The sequence below is a fragment of the Sarcophilus harrisii genome, chromosome 2 (assembly GCF_902635505.1).
Source record: "Sarcophilus harrisii chromosome 2, mSarHar1.11, whole genome shotgun sequence".
Taxonomy (NCBI): Eukaryota; Metazoa; Chordata; class Mammalia; order Dasyuromorphia; family Dasyuridae; genus Sarcophilus; species Sarcophilus harrisii.
Window position 1 is genome coordinate 317,952,151 of NC_045427.1, and position 21,952 is coordinate 317,974,102.

Here is a 21,952-nt window from a genome sequence, read left to right on the forward strand (position 1 = left end):
GCCTTTCTGCATGTCAGTGCATGTTTCCTGTACATTTTTAAGAAAGCTGAAGGATTTCGTGTTAAATTAACATGTGTTAAATTAACTCAAATAGATACTAACAGATGAAACTGGTCAAACTCTAATGAAAAACCATTTGTAAAAATGTTATATTTGTGGAAGACACCATATGGTGAATAGGGTACTAGATTTTTGATCAGATTTCCAGCTTTGCCTACATATCGATCTAACTTTTGGCAAATCACTTGAGTTTTCTGAACCTCGGTGTAAAAATGAGGGGGTTGGACTGGATGATCTCAAAGGATAATCTTACTTCTAAAGCCAACGTTCCTATGCTTTCACATACATTCACAACCCTTTATGTAGGAAGAACATACATTTAATATATATTATTTAACAGTTTCATATCGTGTCTTATCTATGAGGAAATTGAGGCAGAGCTTCCTTAGAATCACACAACTTAATGACAAATTAAAAATAAAAATTGGATTGCTCTTTTCCAAACCCATTTTCATATCCATATACAAAGCTTCTTGCCACTTTTCATGTCTAAGTTCTTGATTAAAAAACAATCAGGGATATCATGTAATAAGTCCTTTGAAATAAGATGCTTGATCACCTCCACAACTCTGACATCTAGTCCCTAGTCTTTCAATTCCTTGCTCTGTTATCCTTTCAGATTTCAGTTTAAATCTCAATACTTCAGTTTAAATCTTAATATCCCTCCTAACCCATTCTGACAGTTGTGACCTCTATCTTCATTCTACTTCAGACATTCATAAAGATGATCTTAGATCTTTCTCAATTGCCGTTTCTTCAATATTCTAAATTCCTTTTCCCTCATTATAGTTTTCTGTCTTCTATTTTTTTTTTCTTTAATTCCCTTACTCTGTTTAAATCCATTCCTCACCTAACCTTTTTGTTCCTTCTCCCTCTGGTTCTGGCCTCATTTTCTGCTCTTAAGTATTCTATAGTAATTTGCATGTAGGAGACAGACACCTAATGTTTACTGTTTAGTTGAATTAACTCTCTGAGCCACTTCAAATCCCATTGACCCGAGATCATTCCTGTGCTGGTAACTTTGGTAATTTACACCATTTGCTTCCTTGATCTATATTCCTAAATGGCCAAAAGAACAATGAAATCATGTTGACTGGATCCATTACTACTGATAACCATGTACTCTCAACAGGACCCATTTTAGCACTTTCTGTCATATTTTGCACAGCAGCTATTCCAATTCTTTTCTTCAAGCCATAAGCTCGATTATATTCAGTCCCCTCAGCAGCTAACTAATACAGTCTGAAGCCACATGAATCTCCTACACTCAGTATCTTTTATTCTTAAGATGTAGTCCTAATTACTATCTATATTATTCACCTGGACACTTGATCCCATTTCCTCCCTTTTCTGTGACAGTTCGAGCAATTATTCCTTTTTTCTTATTAATCTTGAATCTCTCCCTTTCTTCTGAATTCTTTTTCTCTTCAATTTTAACATGATCATGTCTACCCCACCCCCAGGCTAAAATACATTTCCTTGACCCTATTCCTTAAAGCTATTCTTCCCTCCTTTAATTGCTTAACTTTTAGAGTCCTCCATGGTTAAATGCCTCTCTATACCTCTGACCCTTGATAGCCTCCATCTATACTATTCCTTTGAAACAGCTTTCTCCAAACTCACTAATGACCTACTAATTACTAAAATTAGGGCTCATTTATGTATAGAAATCTTTTTACTTTTCTTTTCCATCTGAGTATTAACTGTACTACAACACTTCCTTGATCCTCATAATCAGGGAATATTTGTTATTGGATGTGATTCTCACTAACAAAATGTGTGACTTGAAACAAATGAAACACTGAAGGTAAGTGATGACTCCTAAAATTTGTGATGAAGAAGAAAGTAGTCACAGCCTCTCTTGCCAAAAGGGGGAAAAAAAAAAAAACTTTTGTGAAAATAATTTAATCATGTTTATAATTCTGCAATAAAGATGTCATTCCGATAATGTTCAAGAAAACTATAAAAGGCAAAAGAAAACTATCTAGTCCCATTACTCCAGTGATATAATACATGAGCCTTAGGGAATTACAAATTACTTTTAGTATAGACAGGGAGATATAAAATACTTCTGATCTTGTTTGTGAGCCATTTTATGATTCTTCAAATAAGGTTTTGCTTGTTCTTAGGCGTTTAAAAGGAGGTCCCTCTAGGTTTTCTGTAATAAAATCAAATAGACTTAGTTATTTCAAATAACTTACTTTATGATAAACGTAAAAAAAATGGATATGTTCAATGTTGAAGAGATTGTGCAAAGACAGGAACATTAAAGCATTTTTGGTAGAGTTGTGATGGTTTATCCATTTCTGAAGGCAATTTTAAATTATGTACATAAAGTGACTAAAGGTACAAACTTTTTGAACCAAAGATTCCACTTCTAAGCATATATCAAAGATAGGGAGGAAGAGGGTTGCTGACAAGAAGAAAAACTATATATTAAAACACTTTTAGCAGTATTTTTTGTGGTAATGAATGAAAACAAAATAGATTCCTATTGACTGGGGAATGACTAAACAAACTGTGACATATGAATATATTACCGTACTTCAACATGATGAACAATAATGCAGATGAAGACAATAGCAACCAACCAAACAATAAAAACAATGTTGTGAGATTATAAGGAACAAGCTTGGCTTCTCCTGCTCCTTGGCAGAGATCAGGGTCGTGTGCAATACCATATACCATGTTATAATTTTTTCAATGTGTTGATCGTTTTTTGCTAACATTTTTTCCCTTCTTTAAAAAACATTATTCTTTGTAAGTGAAGACTTGCTGAGAGAAAGGAAGACTATAAGGGGAAATCTAGAGAGCATGAAAAAAAATTAAAACCTTTTTTATAAAAATAAAAAACACCATATAGGAACCTTAAGATTCTTTTGCTGAGGCAATTGGGGTTAAGTGATTTGCCCAGGGTCACACATCTAGGAAGTGTTAAGTGTCTGAGATCAGCTCTGAACTCAGGTCCTCCTAACTTCAGGGCTAGTGCTCTATCCACTGTACCATCTAGCTTCCCCCTAACCTTAAGATTCTTAAATCAATGTGTTAAGATATGAGTTTTAGATACTATTCTTCAGAATCAAGTGACAGAGGAGCCATGTGGTACAATGGAAAGAGTGCTGGGTTTGGGGTCGGAGGACCTGTTTTTATATCTCATCTGTACTACTTATTAGTTGTGTGACATTGGGTAAATCATATTACTTCTCTGAACTCATTTTATTTCTTCATCTATAACATGAGGAAATTAGATGATTAGACAAGCTGTCCAACTCTAAATCTATGATTCTATGTTCAAATGTCATTTACTTAACAACAATGTAAAAGGCACACAATTGCTTCTCAAAAAAATAAATTAAAACGCAGTTGAATCAGAAAGTGATTAAAACCTTAAATATCACCCCAGTTTGTTTAACCTCACCCTATTACAAATGAAGGGGATGGCTGCTAGAAAAGTTAAGTCTAAAACATGTAAACTTAGCCATACCAGCTTTCAGAAATTGCTCCTCTTCGTTCATTGGCCAATTCTCATACAACACAGAAGCTGGGACCTGGAAGGTGATGCATGCCATTTCCTTATTAGGAGCCACATTTCTTACAAGGTGAACTGAACTGCATCCTTTTAAAGAAGCACCTAACAAAGCTTCAGCTCGCTGTTGAACATCTTTGACAGGATCATCAGCTTTAGAAAAACTGTAACAATGCACTGTGGGAAGCAGCTCACTGTTTTTGATTTGTCCATCTAAAAGACAACGAAAAATACCAAGGAACTCAATAGCCATTGCTGGTAAATTCATAACTATGTGCACATGTGGTTTTCTTTCTTTTGATGTTTGTTTCACCAGCTTCATTAACTCTTCTCTTACTGGTCCTTGAAGAAAGTCTTTACCATCTAGGTTAAAGATTTTTACTTTTTGGTCTACTTTGTTTAGTTTACAATTGTGTAATAGCCATTTATGAGATTCAGGATTGAGATCATTGGCAAATACAGTGCAGTCTTTCTTTGCTACTGGGATGGCAAAAGGCCCCACTCCGGCAAAAACATCAAACAAAACATCTCCAGGCCTGAGTAATTCTGTAATACGGTTATGTTCTGTGCTGAGACGAGGATTCCAATAGACTTTTGAAAAATCAAATTCATATATATAGTTATTTTCTCGAACCTGAAAAAGATATGTTTTGGTTAATTACATTATTTCTAAATTCTTGCCACTAATATATAAATATCTCCAAAGGACTGATCATTTATAAGCATTCTTAAATGCTAAAGCTAACAGCAAAGAGCAGTATATTCAAAACACTGAATTAAGAAACTGGTGTTTATAATAACCTTGAGACTAGTTAATTTCTTGTATTAGACTTTCTTGAGAAAAGCCATCTCTTCAAAGCCAATTGGTTTTCCCACCTTATTCTAAAGCGTGATAAAGTGCTTCCCCAGGCACATGAGGAATTTTTTTAGATAAGGCAATACACTTGTTTAACTATGTTCTTATATATCAGATGGAAAGAGAAAACCTATAACTTGAAACAATATACCACACACGTTTTCATGTTTGATAGTTATTGTGTAATCTTCAACCCCAGAAAACAAAGTCACACACTGCACAGTTTGGATTTTTATAAGGAAGAATGAGTGAAGTATCAATGAGAACAATGATAGAAATGGAAAGATTCTAAATTCACAGCCAGTCTACAGCTTTCAGACTCTCTTACTTTGGGGCTTTGGGAGTTTCAAGTCTACAGATCTATGTGGGTGGAATACAGAACCGGAAATTTTATATGATATACCAGATGATGAGAGCCAATCAATGTAAATGAATTGACCAAGTGAACTAAATTTTCTCATGCTTCTTCTATTTGCCAAGTTTAACTCATCTTGGGTAAATTAGAATGCAGGGGATATTATGACCCCGCAAAAAAGTTAATTGAACAACTTGTGACACTGTTTTGTGATTGCCACAGACAAGAAACATCAAAACTATAAAAACTCCCTAATTAAATGCTTAGTATTTCTTCTATTACTGTCTCATTTTTCTAAAGCTAATTGCCATACAGTTTTTGCTTTGGTCACCTTTAATAAAAATCTAATTTCTGAGTTCTCATTTTAAGGAATCAGCTCTCAAAAACCGACAAATACAAGTGTGTTTTATTGCATGAAATTCTATGGCATAGAGCTAACACAGCTAAAAATTCAAAGGTTAACATCAAAAGATTTCAGCATTTAAAGGAAGAGTAAATATACCTCAAATGAATATAAATATGATTTAAACTCAAGCATTTTCCCACTAAATATGGTTTTAAAATTATACTTTTATGGAGGTATAGTTGTAGATCCTGCCTCTGAGAATAAAATTGCTCATTACCTTAAGGAGTCAAGAAAAAAGTAATGAATATGCACACTTAGTACTCGAAACAGGATAAAATGTATTTCCAGATAGAAAGCTACTACTGAGTATTTTTTGCCATACCACATAATTGCTACTTTGTGCTATCACTAAAGATGGTAAAAATCCAAATTACATTTAATTAACAGCCTAATCTTTATACTGTCAGCTGAAAAACTATCATTCTCCTCTTCCTGTTGTTGTAAAATATTTTATTTTTTAAAACCAAGCATAGATTTTCTCCTATAGGATACAATTCATCACCATTTACCCTTTATTTAATGCTGTATCCTAAACATAGAGCAATTTGGATTTCTTAAAGTACAGAAAGACCCTTGAATAGTTAATGATTTTGATAGGCATATTAAAAGAGTATCTATTAATGCTTCAGAGGGCACTATGTGCTATAGTCAAATTTTCAACAAAACTGTAAAGTTTTAAGTAGCTAACAAAATTAAAATATTTTGTATCTATATTTTGGTAAAAACTTGTTCTTTAAGAGAGAGTAGCTTTAATGTTTCCTAGCCTAAGCATACCATTCTGAAAACTCCCTTACAGGCCTTCCTCCAGATTCCCTAGCACTTATTCTCTAAAGCCTCTTGCCCCTGTCATCTTTTCCTCACTTTCCCTTATCTGGCTTACTTTTATGTCACCTTACAGCCCTCCCTTACCTAACTTCAATTCAGCTTCCTGATATCAGAGTCCTCTTTGAGAACAAAGGACAACCACCACCACCACCTCATCTATTAAAATACAGAGATGGCCTTTGGGCTGGTACAAGTATTCCCGAGGCTTAACATAGGTCCTGGCATATAGTGAGCAGTTAATAAATGCTTACTGACTAATTTGCTGTTTGCCTCAGTTTCCTCATCTGTACAATGAACTGGAGAAGGAAATAGCAAAGCACAGCAGTATCTTTCCCAAGAAAATCCCAAATGGGGTCACAGAGTGAGACAACAGAATGACAACAAACAAAATGTATTTGCAAAGTTAAAATAAGAGTTTTGGTAAACATAAACTGTCTTAATGTGTTGTAATATAGTTGAAAAAATGGTTGAAAGAATTTAAATTAGCCACTTTGATTGGCTTGACACAATAGATGAAAAGAAATACTGTACCTTGGTTATCATGTTTTCCTCTCCAGAGAGCACTTCCATTTGAAAATTCCTATAAATATTGTCAATGGTATTGATTTTATTTACTACTGAAGTGATGCCTTGATTTTTGTCAATTATAACCTGGCCTGAAAAAAATAGGGGAAAATATTTTTATGAGTTTTCTTTAATGCTTAAAAAAATTAAACCTGAAATTGCACATATAAAAATATAAACGTTTCCCTTAAAACTGCATCTGGAAAGTGTTGAAGGAATACAATTATAAAACTCTCATGCCACTGGAGCTGATGGGCTTAGTAATTTTTAAAAAAAAAATGTTCCTCCTATAGTTGAAGTCCCTGAATGGGTGTGTTTATTTATTTATTTATTTATTATAGCTTTTTATTTACAAGATATATGCATGGGTAATTTTTCAGCATTGACAATTGCAAAACTTTTTGTTCCAAATTTTCCCCTCCTTCCCCCAAATGACAGGTTGACCAATACATGTCAAATATGTTAAAGTATAAATTAAATACAATACATGTATACATGTCCAAATAGTTATTTTGCTGTACAAAAAGAAATTTTTGTAATTTCTTTGAAATTACTTTGAAATAGTGTACAAATAGCCTGTGAAGGAAATCAAAAATGCAGGCGGACAAAAATAGAGGGATTGGGAATTCTATGTAGTGGTTCACAGCATCTCCCAGAGTTCTTTTGCTGAGTGTAGCTGGTTCAATTCATTACAGCTCTATTGGAACTGATTTGATTCATCTCATTGCCGAAAACGGCCACATCCATCAGAATTGATCATCATATAGTATTGTTGTTGAAGTATATAATGATCTCCTGGTCCTGCTCATTTCACTCAGCATCAGTTCATATAAGTCTCCCCAGGCCTTTCTGAAATCATCCTCTGGTCATTTCTTACAGAAAAATAATATTCCAAAACATTCATATACCACAATTTATTTAGCCATTCTCCAACTGATGGGCATCCACTCAGTTTCCAGTTTCTGGCCACTACCAAGAAGGCTGCCACAAACATTCTTGCACATAGAGGTTCCTTTCCCTTCTTTAAAATCTCTTAGAGATTTACACCCAGTAGTAGTAACACTGCTGAATCAAAGGGTATGCACAGTTTGATAACTATTTGAGCATAGTTCCAAATCCTCTCCAGAATGGCTGGATGTATTCACAATTCCACCAACAATGTATCAGTGTCCCTGTTTTCCCACATCCCCTCCAACATTCCACATTATCTTTCCCTATCATTCTAGCCAATCTGACAGGTGTGTAGTGGTATCTCAGAGTTGTCTTAATTTGCATTTCTCTGATTAATAATGACTTGGAGCATCTTTTCATATGGCTAGAAATAGTTTCAATTTCTTCATCTGAGAATTGTCTGTTCATATCCTTTGACCATTTATCAATTGGAGAATGGCTTGATTTCTTATAAATTAGAGTCAATTCTCTATATATTTTGAAAATGAAGCCTTTATCAGAGCCTTTGACTGTAAAAATGTTTTTCCAGTTTACTGCTTCCCTTCTAATCTTATATCCATTAGTTCTGTTTGTACAAAAACTTTTCAATCTGATATAATCAAAATTTTCTATTTTGTGATCAATAATGATCTCTAGTTCTTCTTTGGTCATAAATTCCTTCCTCTTTCACAGGTCTGAGAGGTAAACTATCCTATGTTCCTCTAATTTATTTATAATCTCATTCTTTATGCCTAGGTCATGAACCCATTTTGACCTTATCTTGGTGCATGGTGTTAAGTGTGGGTCAATGCCTAGTTTCTGCCATACTAGTTTCCAATTTTCCCAGCAATTTTTGTCAAACAGTGAGTTCTTATCCCAAAAGCTGGGGTCTTGGGTTTGTCCTTTGAATCTAACCTATTCCACTGGTCAACTAGTCTATTTCTTAGCCAATACCAAATGGTTTTGGTAACCACTGCTTTATAATATAATTTTAGCTCTGGTACAGCTAGGCTACCAAATGGGAGAATGGGTGTATTTAATAGATAGTCATGAGGTAAATGGTATAAGGGAGGACTGAAAATATTAGCAAAAAACTAAGCTTCTAGCATCTGTTTCTAAGCAGATGTTAATCTTGGAAACATTTTGAAGAAAATAAATGTTTCTAAATAAAATAAATATTCAGATCATTGGCTCTGAACAACTATCAACTTGTTTTTTTGAGGGGTGGGGAAGGAGGGGAATGTTCAGATTTGTGATTCCATTGTTATATAGACTTTCCACAATCTAGCAATGCAGATATACAAATTGTAATCTTATTGTACAGGTTAAGTTACTTGCTCAGGGTCACAAAACAATTATTTGTCAGATGCTGGATTTGGGAATTTGAAGTCAGAGATCTTTTTCATTCAAAGGGCTGCCTTCTACCCATTATACTTTACTTGCCATTATATAAAAGACAAATAAACATATCCATTAAAAATTATATTCCATGATACATTATAATTATAATGATAATTTGTATAATAATTGTAATCCTTTTATCTGGTGCAATTAGTAGAGCACTAGGCTTGTAGTCAGGAAGACAACTTCAAATCCCAACTTAAGACACTTGCTAAGCTGTGTGACCCTGGACAAGTCTCTTCACTGATTTGCTTCAGTCTTCTTAGCTATAAAATGGAGATAATAATAGCACATACCTCCCAGAGTTGCTGTGAGGATCAAATGAGATAATATAGTGCCTGGCACATAGTAGATATTTAATAAATGCATGTTTCCTTCCTTTCTTTTAATTACAATTTCTTTTTCACATTAGTTTAGAAACTTGTAAGAGGCTATCCTGAGATGTAAAAGAGAATCTGATTTTAAAATCTAATAAAAATAATCAATAATGCAAGAGAATAATAATGAAGTTGAAATTCAAATATTTTCTCAATAATAATCACTTATTAATCTTTCAATTCTATAATACAAATGGACAAAAGCTTTGATTTTTTGCATTTTTCTTAGGTGTCAGAACTGAATTCCCAAGGTAAAATAATTATCTTGAGATGAAAAATTATGATGGGGGGAAATCCCAAACCTCAAGACTAATGACTACAGTTTGACTTTCCTTCAGATAAGGTGGTGAAGTAGGGGCGATCAGAACTACTGATATCATCAATATAGGTAATTCCCTGTGAGGACTTCATCTATCTATATAAAATATCATTTAATGCCTACTTTTTCTGAGGTCTTAGGGATACAAAGAATGGAACAATTCCAAGAATAAATTTAAAGGAAAATAACTACAAATACATACATAGTACCTAGGAAGGAAGACCACTAGCAGTTTGGGTTTCAGGAAAGCTTCAAAAGGAAGGTGATGCTTGAACTGCACCTTGAAGGAAGACAAAAAGTCATATGAAGGGAAGGTGAAGGAGAAGTATGTTCTAGGCATGAGAGACAGACCTCAAAAACCAGAGATGGGAGATGAAAAAGAGACGACCAATTTAGACGTATGATAGCATACAGGAAGCGGAGTAATGTATAATAATGGTACTAGAAAGATCCGCTGAGGCCTGGTTGTGAAGGATTTCAAAAGCTCAACAGAAGAGTTTTTATTTTATCCTAAAGGCAATAGGAAATTGCTGTAGTTGTCTGAATAGGGGGATGACATGATTGGATCTCCATGTAAAGAAATCATTTTGGTAATTAGATAAAGGAGAGATTACAATGGGAAGAGAATTTTGAAGGGGAGACCAATTAAAATGTAGCTGTAGTAATTTAGGTGAGAAATGATGAGACCTGAACTAAAGAGGTAGCTATGTTAATAGACAAAATGGGTTAAGAAACAAAGATAGAAATGTTAATATTTGGCAACTCACTGAATGTGTGGGGTAAGGAAGAGAGATGAATGAAGGATGACATCAAAGTTATTAATCTGAAATAGAGAAGAGGAGGTACCTTCAACAGAAAAAGGGAAATTTAAAAGAGGAGTGGTTTGGAGGAAGGGAGAGTGGGAAGGGAAGATAAATGAATACTTGTTGGGGCACAGAGATGTCTCTAGTCTGATATATCAAACAGACATCTAGTGAAGCCTCCAAAGGAGAATGACAACTTAGTTTTAGAAAGTAATGAAGGCACTGAGAAGATAAATGATTCTACCAGGGTCAAGTGTATATAGTATGTAGCAGTTGCAACTGGAACAGACTTTCAGCCTTCTCTGTCCACTATCACTAATATTATTAAATAATATTTAATATTTAATTAAATAACAATATTAAAAATATTTCTGAGAATTTGAAAGTTCCTATGTGAGAGAAAGGAAACATCATAAAAAAGAATGCCAGAAGGAGTTTGTGCATAATTACAGAACACCTGCTTGTAGCCCTCAATATTCCGATCACACCATTTAAATAGCAATTCTCTTTCTTTTTATCATTAATAATGATAAAAAAGAAAAGCATAAAACAAAATTCACAATTCTTACCTGAATAAGATGCTAAAATTACATTTTAAAGATGAACATACTTAAGCCCATTAAGAATTATTGTACATCTAAAAAATATTAATTTGCCTGGAGAATGCTAGCGATTTTAAATATTTATATTATTAATTCTTCAAACCCTTCTCCAATAAACTAATGTTATATTACTTATAAAGCTATTCAGGATGAGTAGCCAAAGAATAATGAATCTACTAAAAAATGTACATCTATAGCCCCAGGAATATAAACAGTATTATGTATTCAGATTTAAACCAAAAATTCACAAAACTTGGAAATCTATACTTAGCCCTAAAGATCAATAATCATTAAGTACCAATGCATTTTGTTTCAGCAATTAATTTTGAATTTTTTATTCTATACCTTCATTTACATAATTTACATACTAGCCATAAAAGGCTAGGCATTCATTCATGCTTGTTCATACATACATCTTCTGGAGAGGATATTCTAAATGGGCTGGATTACAGCTCAGAACATGGACCTAAACTTACAATGAGAAAATTTCCTTCTCCAGCAGTTGTAAAAAAAAAAAAAAAAAAAAAAAAAAAAAAAACCTCCCCTTGTTTTTGGTCCAGACTTTTAATTTCATTAGTTGACTGGAGAGGAATCTATAGTGAAGAGAGAAATGGAATTGGACTCCCACAGTAGAAGCTCCCTTTACAGATCTTCAATTCATTTGTAAATTATAATCTTAGAAAACTTCCTGATAAAAGGTTAATTGATCTGCCCATAACATAGTTAATGCTCTAGGCAGCACTTGAACCCAAGTTTTTCTGAAAATCGTCTTTACATTCACTATGATGTTATCTCTCTAGACTTTTCATACCCAAAATTAAAACTTCACACACTAAACCCAAGTTTTATAGGTTGTACTTACCAATTAACTGTTTGAATGGTAGTTGATGATCTCGAAGGTTCAGATGGGCTATATGTCCAATGCGGCTAAACCCTGAAGTTACATCTTGACCTTCAGGAAGCACAGCTCTCAAGATTTCTTCTGTTTTAAAGTTTTCATAAGTTAGCTCCAAACTATATGACGAGATCTGTGGGTTAACATTAAGCTGTTTTAAAAGAAGACGTTCAGATTCTTCAAAGGAATCATCAGAAACTATTTTATAAGGATCCAACATAACAAGTTTATTTCCTTCATCCTTTGGATCATCAATCACTCGTTTTATGCCTGGACGTTGTAGTAGTGCTTTTTTTAGGGATCTCACTAATTTATTTACCATTTCTTTCCTCACGTTAAGTACTGGAATAGTAACTATTTTTTTGAATGCAGTTCTATCAAGTTTTGTCATTCCACGAACTTGAGAAGGTGGGGAATACAACTCAGGGTCAATTTTGTTCTTGTCTATTTCTGGCATTGTAGAAAATCTGTTTCTTTGATTGTACAAGTAAAAGGCAAGTGTTTTATGAAGACTTTGTGCCAGGGATATCCAAGTGAAAGGAATCTGTGAATTTGATGTAATTGTTCTGTAATATGTTTTCAGAAATCCTGAACATCCCAGTGATCTCCACAAATTCCTAAAAAAAAAATATACATATATATATAAATTAAAATGAAAAATATTCAGTAATTCTAGTTTCTGAGAGTAAAAGTCAAGAAGAAACTGTATGAAACAATTCACAATGGGTCACATGCTGCTAAAGTAGCTATTTCACAAATGGTTAAGAATACTTGCAAAAACAGTGAAAAACTCCTACTCAAGAAACCTGACTAAACGCAAAAAAAAAAAAAAAAAGTTTGAGGAGGACGACACTAGTAACTTTAGAGATGAGAAAAGACATGTAGAAGATATTAATCTGAACAGCATCTTAAAAGAAGTCAGATATTCTAAGGCAAAAGTGAAGACAAGAGATGGGAGTGTCTTTTGTGAGGACAGAGGCAGCCAGTATGGCAGGATCAAAATCAATATCTAATAATAACAATAAGCATCTACTATATGCCAGACACTGTTTCGAGTGCTAAGATATAGAAACAGAAAACTAGTCCCTCTTCTCAAGGATTTCAGTCTAACAGGAGAGATAGTATGCAAAAAAAAAAAAACAAAAAAAAAAAAAACCCCTACATACAAACAAGTTATGTACCTAAGAAAGTGGATTAAGGAAGAGTTGTTAAGATAAGTAGAGTCCAGCTCTTGAAAAGATTTAAAAACCAAAAAGGAAGAGTTTCTATTTTATCCTGCAGGCAACAGAGAACCACTGGAGTTCATGAAATACGGGTATATGCTATATAAATATGATATGCAATTAACTACTTGCAAAATTCATTCCTCTCAAATAATACAGAAAGCAGGTGCAGATATTTATTTCTTGATTAAACTGCAGAGCAAAGAGAAAAAAAAATACAACTGAATGACTAGTTAAAAGGGGATAGATTTAAAAATCACTTGAATTAAAAAAAAACAACAACCCCAAGTTTACTCAATTTTAACAACGTCCTTTAAACAATCCTTTCCACCTGTTTAAATAACTGTGCTGTTTCTTATTCCTAACAAAATGTTTTCAACTTTTACTGGAACTAACCTTTTGCGTTCACTACAATTCTAAGCATTCTAGAAAACGGGTATATTTGGGAGCTAAAGTTCTAAAGATAGCTTTTCACATTTCCATCGCATTTTTAAAGTACAAATCGTCATCCCAGTGAGCCTCGAGGCAAGCAAACTCTATCACAGCAAGGGCTGGGGTTCATTCAAATTCCAGATCTCCCACTTACTGGTTGTGATCTCGAGCAGATCTTTCAATCTCTCAGAGCCTCAGTTCCCTCGACCAAAAAAGAAGGCTACTGGACAAAACTCCCTTTTTTAGCTTTAAATCCGGGTGACACTTTGACCCCAATGCTTTGGACGCTCAAAGGAGAGCGCCCATCTTTCAAAGACCTAAATAAGAACCCGGAATCACTAGCTAAGAGGTACCACTCACTGGGTGAGGGGGAGCGTGCAGAGTATAACTGTGAACTCTGACCCTCCAAGTAACATCGCGAGATTTTCCTTAAGCAGGGGAAGCGCAGCATTGAAGGAGTGGAAGGCCGCTTCCCGAGTTCACCTGAAAGTTGTCCTATGCGGATCCTCGCATGACCTCCAAGAAACCAGACCTCGCGATGCCTTACCCTGACCCCTACGTCAGTCACCACCCCAGCCGGTCACCTTCCAATGTCAGACTCCGGGCGGAATCCAAAACCCACTCGCACCTCATAATCCGGAGAAGAACCCCAGCACGTGGGGAGGTTGGGGCGCGACTGCGTCGTCACTCCGTGTGGGGGGGGGAGGGGGAGGGGTTGTGTGTGGAGTGAGACGATGACGTCATCAAATTGCGCTCCCTTCTCCCTTTTCCGTCATTCTCCCCTCCCTCCTACCCCGAAACTAGGCTGGGTTTCGAGGGCCGCCCCGGTGCGGCGGTAGCTGGAATTGCGCGCGTGCGCTCCAGGAGTGGTTCCTCTCTAGAGGTGGGGGCTGGGCTCGAGCTGACACCGGAGGAGGTTGAGGCGGCATGGAGAGGTCTTGGGGCAGCATCAACGCCTCCGAGCGGAGCTGGTACGTCTCCGCGCGGCGGGAGCAGGGAGAGGAGACGGAGGAGGAGGAGGAGAAGGAGCACGAGGAGGCGACCCCTTTGCTCCGCAGCGTGAGTGGCGGAAGGGAGGCGGGAAGCGCCCGGGCGAAGGGGAGTCAGCCCCCACCCATGGGATCCGACTCCGCTCCTGGCGGGGCCCGGGGACAAGCCCGTAAGCCCCCGGGTCCTGTGCACACTGAGGGCTCGCCGAGATTCAGTCCAGCCGCAGACCCCGGCGCCCCGCCCCCGGCTTGGCCGCAGGTGTCTCTGGTGCACGGAAGTCTCTGGAAGGAGCTCCTGCACTGGCTCCCTATTTCTTTTCCCCAGAATCAAATAGAAAAGTCCCGCTGTATTGTCATTTAAAGCTCTTTACACCCCACACCTTCCTCTTGTTCCCAGCGATCTAGGGGCACGGGCCCCCTCACTGGGCGCTTCATCTGTCCCCTGGCATCCCCCTTTCCTGGCATTCTCCCTCCCCGGCATCCCCGACGAAAAGAGCCAGCAGAAATGCCTCCTTCCAAAGGGTGGTCTTCTTGACACCCCGCCCCCACTGACAGCCCAATCTAGCCTACTGGTCTTTGCATTGTTTCCTCCATGTAGACCCTCCACTCCTAGAGAACAGGGAGTAGGCAATTTAATAAAAGTTTTAATTTTTTAAATTAAATTTAAAAAATTTAATAAAAGTTTAACTTGATTAGTGAATTCCACATCATCCAAGGCAGCTCTTCAAACAGATTTTGAAATAACTCCTTCAGCATTTACAGTTACTTTCATCCAGTGACACCTGCCTCCAAGCTGTCCCAGAATGTAGGTATTCTCTATGGATCTCTCCCATGCCTGAAATGTTTTCCCTCCACTCCAACTCCTGACCTCCCTGACTTCCTTTAAATTCCAATTAAAATCTCACCTTCTAAAGGAAGGCCTTTCCAACCATTCTTAATTGCATTGCTTTTCCAATTCCATTGGCTTTGTATAGATTTTCTTGTATATTGTCTCTCCTGCTAGAGGGTGGATCTATTTTTGCCCCCCCCCCCCTCGTTTTTGTGTGTCTCCAGCCCTTAGCAAAGTGCCTTACACACAGTAGGTGCTTAATAAATATTTGTTGATTGATTAATGTAGAGGTCATTCTTGTTCAGGTACATATTAATCTAGATCAGGTTCATAATTTAGAATTGGAGATGATCTGTGAACTTGGGAGGCAGAAATATTTTTATTTCAATATAATTGGCTTCCTTTGTAAATCTTTATATCTTATTTTATGCATTTAAAATTTTTATATGATGTCCATATATATACTGCCAAAAGGTCTATGACATAGAAAAGGTTAAACCCTCCAGATTAGATAGCCATCCAGTTTTTTCTAACTCAGAATCTCTAATGATAACAGTTTTTAAGCAAGCCTAGGAACCTCCTCTCCATTCTGATTTTGGGGGATAAGGTGGAATATTAAGTAAAATTGTTAAGTGGGAAAGGCACTGCATCATAGGTGAGGAAACCAGAAGTAGCTTTGTCACCTTGGATAAATTATTTTTACCACTTTGGGTTCCAGTTTCCATATCTGTAAAATGAGACAATTGGATTAGATTGCCGTAAGATGCTCTTCAGTTCTAAAGTTTGCTCTTATTCTATTTAATTCATTCTTAGTCCCAAAGTGACTGGGCCAACATTAAATATTTGATAGCCCTTTCTATGATTGAGAAAGATGAGATTTGTGATTTGGAATTTGGACTCTAGAAATCTTGAGTGGCCACATGATAGCTGATTGTGTAACTTAAAACTTGAGTGTGGAGGAGAGTCATGTGAGAGAAAAGGAGTAAATCAGTGTTATTTTCTGAAACTAATTTGTAGGAGAATAGCATTTTAAAGTTCCTGTTATGTGTTTAAATGCTGGGGATACTAAGAAAAGCAAAACACTAGGGACACAAGGACCTCTCATTGTTAGAGGGGAAGAAGGGAGATGAAGTCAACAAGTAAACATACATACCAACAAGCTCTATATAGAAATAAGAATTAACAGAGGGAATGCACTAAAATTAAGAGGAATTGAGAAAGGCTTCCTGTAGATGGTGGAATTTTTTCTGGGACTTGAATGAAGCCTAGAAGTGGAGGGAGGAAGAGTATTCTAGGCATGGGGGACAGCCAAAGAGAATGCCTAAAGCTGAGAGATGGAGGGTCTTGTTCCTGGAACATCTGGAAGGACAGAGTGAGGAAGAGAACAAAGAAAGTAACTTGGAATAGCAACACCAGGATGAGACAAAATAAACCTTTCCTTTTCAGCCACTCAGAAATGTGGATAGTTTAGACTCCATTACAAAGTAAAAGCTTTTTGCTACTTTAGGTGAAATGCTTAAAGTACTAAAGAGGAAGCTGGGGACTGGATAAGATGACCAAGCCTAGGATTCTGTGATTCATTGTTATTTGTTAATGGTTTTTATCATCTTCCTGTTTCCATTTCAGCAAAGTAGTTCCTTTTACAGTAATATTATGAGATACTTCTTTTTCTAACTGAATTGTATATTAAAACTCGAGAAGTTCTTTTGTAATCTTAATATTAGTAGTTCAATTTAGGTAAGTAGAATAAGTAATGATGTGCTCATTTTTACAGGTGACAACATGAAACTAAGAGAGATGAAGGGTTTGCACATCTATGGTCACATGATAGTAAGCAGTGGAAATGGGACTCAAACTCAAGTCTTCTCTGTAGTTCAGTTCTATTACTTATAGGTTCACATACATGGCACATACACTTGGATACAACATACACACATGAGACAGGCAGGGTGCAGAAATAGTTTACTAATAGACAGTTATCTCTGACAATAAAAAGAAAATCTTGATGGAAACTGAGTTTCTAGACTCTAGTTTAGGATAAAGACATTACCATGTCATCTGACTTTGACTCTTTATCTGCAAAAAAAAGTTATATTTGGCTTCTGACAATTTATTACCCAAATCCTTTTTTGGGAGAATATACTTTCAAGTTGTTCTCTACGACATTTAAAGAATTGAAATTTTTTGATTCTCTTAACCATCTTCTCTTACATTTACTTGAGATGTTAAGATAATATTAGCAATTATTAGCATATCCTATGGTAAATAAAATGGATTTAATTGTTTTTAAACATGGGCTGTGTTTTTTTTTTCATTCCTTTGAGCTGCTTATTGCCCTCGTATCACTTAATATAACTCACATTCCATTTTTATGGATACCCTCAAAATGGTTTGCCTAAAATCACTTCTGAAACAACCAGTAATCTGATGATGCTGGAACTGTACCACCAGCAATCTTCCAGGATCAGAAATCAACGATGTTCCCCTTCCTGAAATCAATCTTAATTGCTTTATTTCCCATTGGACACTGAACATCCCTTTTCATCTAATGCTGACCCTATCATCTTTACCTTTGCTGAAGGTAATACAAAGTTTTACTCTGATCCTTAGACCCAGTACCTTTTTCCTAACAGTCATTGGTCAGGGAACATCTGCCATACCACTTTGTCTGCAAAACACTTAGTATCACTTGGCTTTTCCATCTGCCATGAAACTGAACTCTCCTTTATGTGTTGTCTTATCTAGTTGGAATGTGAGCTTCTTAGTGACAGAGACTGGTTTTTTTTTTGTTTGTTTGTTTTTGTTTTTCTATTTATATCCCCAATACTTAGGGTAGTGTTTGGCACATAGTAAGTACTTACTAAATGCTTTTTTCATTTATCTGTCAGAATTGGTAAGAAGAAAACAAACAATAAAACCAGTACACATCTGGTGAACTGACACCAAGAAATCATTTGTTTGGGGACGAGTTGATTTTAGGTGATTGTCCTCTATCTCCTATTCTTTAGACCACAAAGACTCAGGACTCCCAGTAATGAAAAAAAAAATACTCATAGCCATACTTCTGGAGCTACAGTGGGCCATTAGTCCAAAGGAATGATGAAGGGAGAAGAAGGGAAATGTAACCACTTTCAGATGCTTGTATCAGATGGGACAGAAATGGGGCATCTTGAGAAACTAGGATAAACAGTACCAATTATTGAAAAATTTTACCACTGTAATGTTCACAGAAGGCATAACATTCTTTTTCATTTTTTTTTTTTTTTTACCAAATATCATAATATGTTTTTCAGTTCATGTTTAGAAGAATAAATTAGGGTGTCTGTATAGATAGTTCTGGGAATAGATTTGACTTCTACTAAATTAGTCATTAAGCTATTGATTTTTTTTTTTTTTTTTGCTTATAGGAGATTCAGAGTCAGGAATGTTCAGGTGTTTCTTTTAGTTTCTCAGTGTTTAACTTAATGAATGCCATCATGGGAAGCAGCATCCTTGGTCTAGCCTACATTATGGCCAATACAGGTATTATTGTATTTAGGTAAGTGTTTTTTTTTTATTTGTTCCTATTATCATTAATTACTGGCCCATTTATAAAAAGATATTCTCAGATACTAACCAAAATAAATTAAAGAGATTTAGCTACTGCCCTGGATTTTATTTTAGAAGTGCTGCTTGTTTTTGAGGATAGACTATATGTGGATCCGTATGGTCTTTATGTTATTTCTTTATATACATATAACAGAATCTTAATTCAGGATTACTCTTTATTTTAGAAATTTTTGATTTTACTTCTTCCACTGATATAGATTGAAATCAGTCTCTTTTATTATTCCTCAGTAGGTTTTTGAGCTACTTATGAAAAAAGTTATCTTCTAGTGGCCAACCTAGTGGTTGAGGAGCCTCTTCTACATTACCTAGTTGACAAAGCACGCAAAAATCATATAATCTGAGCCTGTTATTTGACCTACTTGACTTTATATTCTGCTAACATAATTTTCAAGAGCTCAGAATCATCTATGCAAATGGGATTTTAGTGGAGAAATTCATTATTAGTTTAATGAAATCTGTTTTATAGCAGTTCCTCATCTGCAGAAAAAAAATTTTACCCTGTAGGTTATATTTTAATTCACTGGCTAATATAAAAATTCTAATGAAAAAGTGAATCCTGTCCCTCTCATGCTGTGACTTCAAGTATTGATTCATTATGAGTATCATTTTAGCTAAAGTGAACAAAAATTTATTAGCCATTCAGATTACTTATCAGTTAAAAAGGAAGATTAAGTACATTATTCTTATGCATATTATTATTCTTTTAACTAATCTTTTCCTGTTTAGTCCTCTCTCCTGACAATCTCACATGCTTCATTCATTTTTGGAAACCACTCATTAAGTCTGTATTATTATAGGCATTGCCTGAAAAAACAAATTTTAGTAGTTGCTCAGTCTTGAATTTAAACCAAAGCATTGGAAATGTAGTTCTATTCCATTTACAAATTTTTTTCTCTACCTCTTGTAATTTTTTAGGGAAATTAATTTGTACTAATTGCCCAATTTTCTTAATTGATTTTATGTTTTCATAAGATACCAACAGTTTTCATTATTTTGAAGCAGGAATGTTACAAACTATACTTTTTATATACTTTTTACAGATCATAGTAAATAAAACCTAGTTTTCACGTATTTTATTTTATCATTTTGAAAACCAGATGTATCTTTAGTTTGGTCTCAATATAAATATGATAAGCAGCATATATTAATGAATAGAATGTCAGCATGGAGTTAAGAAGACCCAGATTGAAGGCTTATTTCCAATGCATTTCTGACATAGTGTGATTGTAGGTAAATCAATTAACCCTTCAGTGCTGTAGACACTTTGTTAAGATTATAAATTATTGATGAGTGATTGACTTGCATTGATAGAAGAAGCTTCCATACTGCTTAGTTTCCCACATTGATAAAAATCACAGCTCTTAGCCATTTGTGTGTGTGTATATCATGTAGGTAAAAAAATGAATTCTGAATATAATTGGAAAATGACTAGTAAAAGTACTTTTGTTCTTCAAATTCTTAAAAACTTTAGAAAAACTGTTAATTGTTATCTCAGACTAAATCTACATGAAATTGACCCTCCTTTTTTTTTTAAACTACTTTTTAACATTGATGTTTACAACAAAGTCAGGGATTAAGTAGAACACCAAGACAGAGCTTCTTCCACACCTTTCCTGTTGATCTTTTGGAAACAGTGAGATGCTCCATGGTAGCTCCCTGAAAAGAGCTCTCAGGTCACTGGTGTCTCATTTATTATGAGGTATCTATGGGAACTGAGGATTTTATATTCCTAAAAGAATTGTGTAGATGGTGCTTTTCCTCACCAGCATTTTAGACCTTAGAAAAAAATCAATATATATGATTGGCTAATATTTCAGATTGTAATTTTATGTCTCTAAAGAAAGGATTTGTAAGTTAAATTTTTTACTTGTGCAGTCAAAATATGTACCTCATCCATAAGTAGAAAATCCAGAGGGAGGTGTAGTTCGTGGCATTTTAGAACTACAAAATTTAGTATGTTTTTAGATACTCAGTTTATCTTTATTTCAATCTCATAGAATCCCTCTCTTTGTTTTAGACACATATCAGGTACCACATTTTATATGAAATCTTTCTTAATTTTCTAGCTTCTAATCCCTCTCTCCAAAATTACCTTATGTTTAAAAACATTGTATTTATTTGTATTTCTCCACTTTATTATACTGGCTACACTTTCTTTTGTACTTTGTTGCCTTTTCTATTAGAATGTAAACCTTTTATAAGCTGTCTCACTTTTTCTCTTTGTATTCCCAACACCTTCTCTATTGAACATAAAAAGCTCCTTTTTAAAGCTGGTTGATTGATTAGTAGGTAAATATAGTAAAATAGTAAAAAGGTGATCAGATTAATGTGACTAGCAGTCCAAGAATATGAGTAGTAAATAAGAACATTCTTGATGTAGGGATTTTCTGTTGAATGGGGGATTAAAAAAAAAACCTTGTTTAATCTGTATACTGTTTTATATTTCAGTATTATGCTGTTGATAGTTGCCATCATGGCTTCTTACTCAGTTCATCTCCTTCTTACTATGTGTATTCAGACAGGTGAGTAAAAAGATCACATGTATTTTATTAAAATAAAGTAACCATTACTAGCCATTTATTTACATATCTCAAGGACTTTAAAATACTTTGATGTGAACAGATATGACATGGAGTATGACTTTGAGCTTCTCAGAAGGCCAAGATGTACAGTTTCAATCCTGTCAAAAATATATCAGTATAATGATGCTGCTAGAAAGAAGAGAAAACTAGCATTCTTAATTCTATTTCCAGCAGGTTTTACTATATCCTTTTTGGTGTAAGGGATAATTAGCACCTAGATGAATGAGAATCAGTTTATTTAGCCCTTTTGCCCATGGTGAAAAAATGAAATTGACATCTAGCAGATGAATGCCCTTGGGCATACAGAGGACTCCATGGAGAGAATAGGGGAGGTCAGTGCACATTTATCACTATGGCATTCTTTGCTTA

General features: G+C 35.3%; 2 protein-coding genes across 7 annotated transcripts in view; one reads left to right on the top strand and one right to left on the bottom strand.

Moving 5' to 3' along the window:
- Nucleotides 1–827: 827 nt before the first annotated feature.
- On the bottom strand, nt 828–14,300 carry TRMT5 (tRNA methyltransferase 5). 5 transcript variants are annotated; one of them, XM_012548558.3, is made up of 5 exons: nt 14,203–14,300; nt 11,887–12,536; nt 6,560–6,684; nt 3,545–4,220; nt 828–2,218 (listed from the first exon to the last, which is right to left on the bottom strand). In XM_012548558.3, exons 1-5 carry the CDS (start codon nt 14,205–14,207, stop codon nt 2,154–2,156), a joined length of 1,521 nt encoding a protein of 506 aa, XP_012404012.1. In that variant the 5' UTR covers nt 14,208–14,300; the 3' UTR covers nt 828–2,153. The 5 variants fall into 5 exon arrangements, with proteins under 5 accessions (XP_012404012.1, XP_031808543.1, XP_023358492.1 ...); XM_031952683.1 differs by having other exon boundaries at nt 14,159–14,300; XM_023502724.2 differs by having other exon boundaries at nt 14,122–14,300.
- Nucleotides 14,301–14,428: 128 nt separating this feature from the next.
- SLC38A6 (solute carrier family 38 member 6) overlaps nt 14,429–21,952 on the top strand; it is a 76,598-nt gene continuing 69,074 nt past the window's right edge. For both annotated transcript variants that reach the window (XM_012548566.3, XM_031952684.1), the window contains exons 1-3: nt 14,429–14,633; nt 18,800–18,930; nt 21,450–21,523. In XM_012548566.3, the coding sequence (XP_012404020.2) occupies nt 14,502–14,633; nt 18,800–18,930; nt 21,450–21,523 (337 nt within the window). In that variant the 5' untranslated portion in view covers nt 14,429–14,501. The remainder of the gene's footprint in view (nt 14,634–18,799; nt 18,931–21,449; nt 21,524–21,952) is intronic.